Source organism: Thermobia domestica, chromosome 12 (genome assembly GCF_964235325.1).
Source record: "Thermobia domestica chromosome 12, izTheDome1.hap1.1, whole genome shotgun sequence".
Taxonomy (NCBI): domain Eukaryota; kingdom Metazoa; phylum Arthropoda; class Insecta; order Zygentoma; family Lepismatidae; genus Thermobia; species Thermobia domestica.
Window position 1 is genome coordinate 229,699,214 of NC_137465.1, and position 4,744 is coordinate 229,703,957.

General features: G+C 36.0%; 1 protein-coding gene across 1 annotated transcript; it reads right to left on the reverse strand.

The window, feature by feature from the left end:
* Positions 1-2,007: 2,007 nt before the first annotated feature.
* On the reverse strand, positions 2,008-2,517 carry LOC145666281 (uncharacterized). The gene has a single exon (XM_081733345.1). The coding sequence runs from the start codon at positions 2,515-2,517 to the stop codon at positions 2,008-2,010; it is 510 nt and encodes a 169-aa protein (XP_081589471.1).
* Between the last annotated feature and the right edge of the window lie 2,227 nt (positions 2,518-4,744).

Sequence of the window (4,744 nt, forward strand, 5' to 3'; positions counted from 1 at the left end):
CGAGTTTCTTTTCTTTCTTTTCTGCTGCTACTATAAGTATCTGGACAACACGAGACAGTATTGTCAAAATGCACGTGTATAATTTGCTCCTCCCCGTGGGGAGTGGGAGTGATACATCACTAGCCAATCGTATTTGTGACAAGCGGAAGGATACAAATATTTTGTTTATCGGAGTTTAGAGCTTACGCTGAACAATGCATAGTTAACTTTTCACTATTACTTAGCTTTTGTATCCGTTTCAAATTAGGGGAGAATGGGGTATTGGCGGTCACTTAAGCGCAATTCGATATACTGGAGAATTGGAAGCAGTTATTCGAACTTTTTAAAATGGAATAATTAAGCTGAAATGTAGCCTACTCTTTGTAAAACAACAACTCTGAATATTCTGTGAAGCATCATCTATCACATACACCCGAAAAAGTGAAAGAAGAGCTTTGACCGGGATTTCCCTCACATGCGGATAATGGCGGTCAGTTCTTACACAATACAATTTTCATATAAAAATAATTTATTTCATAATAATTATGCTACTTAGCTTATGTATAACTGTATGGAAATGAGAGAAAGAACTAATTATGTCCACTGGAACAATATTTATTTTTATACACTTTTCTTACATAGAATTCATAGAGTAGAAAATATTTATATGGTTAAATATTAATAATATCATACACGTTATAACGTAGTTTTCATAATGTAATTTCAAAGTTTAGGTAAAAATGAAAGTCATAAAAGGTCTTTACAATAAGAATCATAAAAACTTAGCTGCTTTTACAGAGGAGTTGCTTCAGTAGGCCTACTTTCAGCGTACTAAACAATTTTAATTATTTAAATGTCTGCCTAACTTTCTTGACCAATCGAATTATTAGTAATAACAATAGGAACCTAACTATAGTATTTATAAACTGCATGGCGGTAGTAATGTACAGCATATTAGTACTAATATAGCCTTATAAGGTTTTTCAAAACGAAAAGTACAATTTTAATGAGTTTGAAGTTTCAGATAAAATATAATAAGTCATTTAGATATGTACAAAAACATGAAGTTACTACCTTAAAACAGTTTTCTTTTATCAGACAACCTTTTCAATTGCATCTATCACAAGTATATCCTTCTGCAGTGTCCCAACCACTACACGCTTGATGTACCCACAATCCGCACCCTGTACAGCGAAACCACATCTCACCTTCTTTACCAAACTCTTCACAAATGGGGCAAAGATCTTTTCCTATGTTTGTTTCACAGTCATCATCAGAATCATCGTCACAGATTTGGCTTTCATTAAGCGAACAACTTTCTGAAGAGCTATCAAAATTCTTCTGTAGGCCTCTATTTAGTAATTTCTTCTGCTTACGTTCATTTTTCTTCTTGCTCTGTACTTCACAGTTCTTGAATATTTCTTCTTCCTTTCTCTCCTTTATCTTACTAGAGCTCTTAAGGCCTTTCTGAAGTCTCTTTGCTTTCTTCTTTTTAAGTCGGTCTTTCATTGGTGTGGATGTTAATATTTCAGAATGCGTTCTTTCCCGCTCTTTTCCCCGATAGCCCGTGCTCGTCGATGGGAGATTATAGATGTCTTCTATTGGAACTAACATTTCAGGTTCTTTAGAAGATGTAGAACTAGGCTTACTTGGTGAACATCCTTGTTGCACTCGATCTTCAGGTTTGTTGTCTGTTTGTAGACGAGAATATAACAGCGAACCTGGTTCTGAGTGATCGCCTGCTGGAGATGCATCATCAGTACAAACAGGTGTACTAGAAGAATTCTGTAGTATTGTTTCGCAAAGGAAATCTTCTTCGGTAATGATATTTGGATTAAGTGGTTTGATACTTGTGGCTTGAAACCCAGAAATTGCTTTAGCAATAGTCGCTACGACTGCATATGCCTTATGAAAAAGTTCAGCTACATCATAAGGGGTTATCTTCTGAAAATTCCTGCTTTTCATGAACAAATCACATTCTCTGCGATATGCAGCCTTTAAAGGAGAGAAAAAAGTCACATCTAACGGCTAGAGACGATGGGAAGAGTGAGGTGGTAAGGAAACCATAACGATTCCACGATCTTTACAAAACTCATAAGCTTCTAATGTGCAGTGAGAAATATGGTTATCAAGGACTAATAAGACAGGATTGTCTTTCGATACATTGGTGAAGTCCGCGAAATGCTTAAGCCACAACACGAATAGTTCTTCTGTTATCCATCCTGATTTACTGCAGTGATAAATAGAACCGGGTGGGCCGTTCTTTTCCAGCAATGGTGTCATGCGCTGCCGAGGAAATATGAACATTGGTGGCACGAACTGACCTCCGGAACTCATAGCGCAAACAACTGTTATAGTCTTTCCTCTCTCCCAGCTGGTGATTGAGCCAACTCTTTTCTGTCCTTTTACAGCAATCACGACTCCTGGATCTTGGACTGTGGTTATGCCAGTCTCATCCATATTCCATATATTAGTATCTTTAAAATGGTACTTCTCCATTACTCCCTCCAAATTGGTGAAAAACCGGTTAACATCCATCTTATTAAGGCCCATAACTCTACCTACACTCCAGGCTTCAGGTTTCCGGACGCTAATATCATGCCGTTTAAGGAAACCGCTAAGCCAATCCTTTCCAGCTATCCTGTTTGCTTTATTAAAACGATTTTTTATGTTATTACGTTCGGCATATTCAAAAGCTATGCGTCTCAACTGAATAGGTGACAAACCTTGGAATATTTTGGACAGTAATTGGACGTGATTCGCAAGAGCATGTTCATAATATGGAGGAAAATAAGTTTTTCTTCCAAACCTTGGAGAGCTAAAAACACCTTTCTTTACTCGCTCTTGTGAGTGACATCCAGAAGTCCTAAAGTGCAGAAGTCCTAAAAGGCAGAAGTCCTAAAAAATTGGGCACTAGACCTAAATTTTAGGACTTCTGCACTTTAGGACTTCTGCATTTTAGGACTTCTGCATTTTAGGACTTCTGCATTTTAGGACTTCTGCACTTTAGGACTTCTGCCGTTTAGGACTTCTGCCGCGATATGATTTTTAGGACTTGTGCCTTTTAGGACTTGTGCCTTTTAGGACTTCTGCCATTTAGGACTTGTGCCTTTATCATTCACTTGCTTAAGTTCTGAAATTCGCCACCACCACACGAAATTGGGACGATGCAGCAACTACTTGGCAATAATGTTACGAACGTATCTAATTCCAACAGTAACAGCTATATTTGTACTACTAAGATCGTTATTATCACTATCTGTTCTGCACTTATACACGAATTACATAATACAACCTATTTCATTCTAAGAATTAATTACATAATTTGTTAAGAAATTCGTTTCTTTCGAATGGAGATACGAGAATCCCAAGACAAATTCCTAAAACAAAAATAAATAAATAATAAAAAAATGTTTAAAAAGCATATTTTACCAGACTTCTGAAACCAAGCAAACATTCAGAATTGCAATATATACTGTGCGGAGCGTATTTTATTAAGAGTAGGACAAAAATCCACCAAAGTTTACTTAATTAGGACAAAAGCTCACTAGACATTTCACGAGTGAACATTAAATACCAACTGTATACATAAAGAACGAAGTAATTTTAAAATTGAGCAAAGAACATTTATTATGCAATACAGTGGGTGATATTAATAAGTCTTAAATGGCACAAGTCCTAAAAATATAGGCATTAGACCTAAATTTTAGGTCCTGTGCCATTTTTGCAGAAATTACTACATAGTCATTTATGGGTGTAGCCTGCAAATTTTTCTAGGGGAGCATGATTTTTATATATTAAAAGCAAATCAAAAGTTTATTTCCAGATTACGAAAGCTTCAATAAGACAATAAATTTATACATATTACACATGTACACAAATACATAATATTATTATATTTCCAGTTAGTTCCTTTCTGAAACCTGGACCTTGACAGAGCGTAAATTTAAAATCACAGCTTGTGGGAAATGTACGAATCAGGTAGTTATAAGAAATCGGAAACTGTTCATGGAAATCCATTTGTTTGACTGTATTTATCTTCTGTACTCTTATATAAAAGAGTAAAGATGAGTGATTTTTTGGGCATACTACTACAAGTAGAGTCGTTAAATTTTAATTATAAAATATAATTTTCTTATGAAAGCAGGACATAAGAAAGAATTTTTGGAAATAAGTATCGTAAAACGGGTGGGGCAAGATTTTTTTAAAGGGTAGTTTTTAAAGGGAAAGAGTAAGAAAGGACAATAGGCTTCATTTATTTATTATTTCAGAACGATAGAATATGTATTTATACAAATAACTTGTAAGAACTAAGGCTCTGTAATATGGAACAGTATATCTAAAACTTGACTAACAGATTGACAGTATTCTTCTTACGGACGCGATGGTAGCGCCACAAGAGATTTTTAGGACTTCTGCACTTTAGGACTTCTGCACTTTAGGACTTCTGCATTTTAGGACTTCTGCACTTTAGGACTTTACTGCATTTTAGGACTTCTGCACTTTAGGACTTCTGCCATTTAGGACTTGTGCCGCGAAATAATTTTTAGGACTTGTGCATTTTAGGTCTAATGCCGTTTAGGACTTCTGCATTTTAGGACTTCTGCCATTTAGGACTTCTGCCGCGTCCCCGCTCTTGTAAGGTACTAAAGGAAATTCCATGCATTTTGGCTGCCTTCCGAATCGATATCCCTCCTCTTATGGTAGCAATAGCATTTTCCAGCGACTGTGTTGACCATTTCCCTTTGTCTGTTTTCCTTGTCCA

Bases quoted from the DNA above. Each gene is read 5' to 3' on its own strand.
- LOC145666281 (XM_081733345.1), bottom strand. From the start codon at position 2,517: ATGGATGTTAACCGGTTTTTCACCAATTTGGAGGGAGTAATGGAGAAG.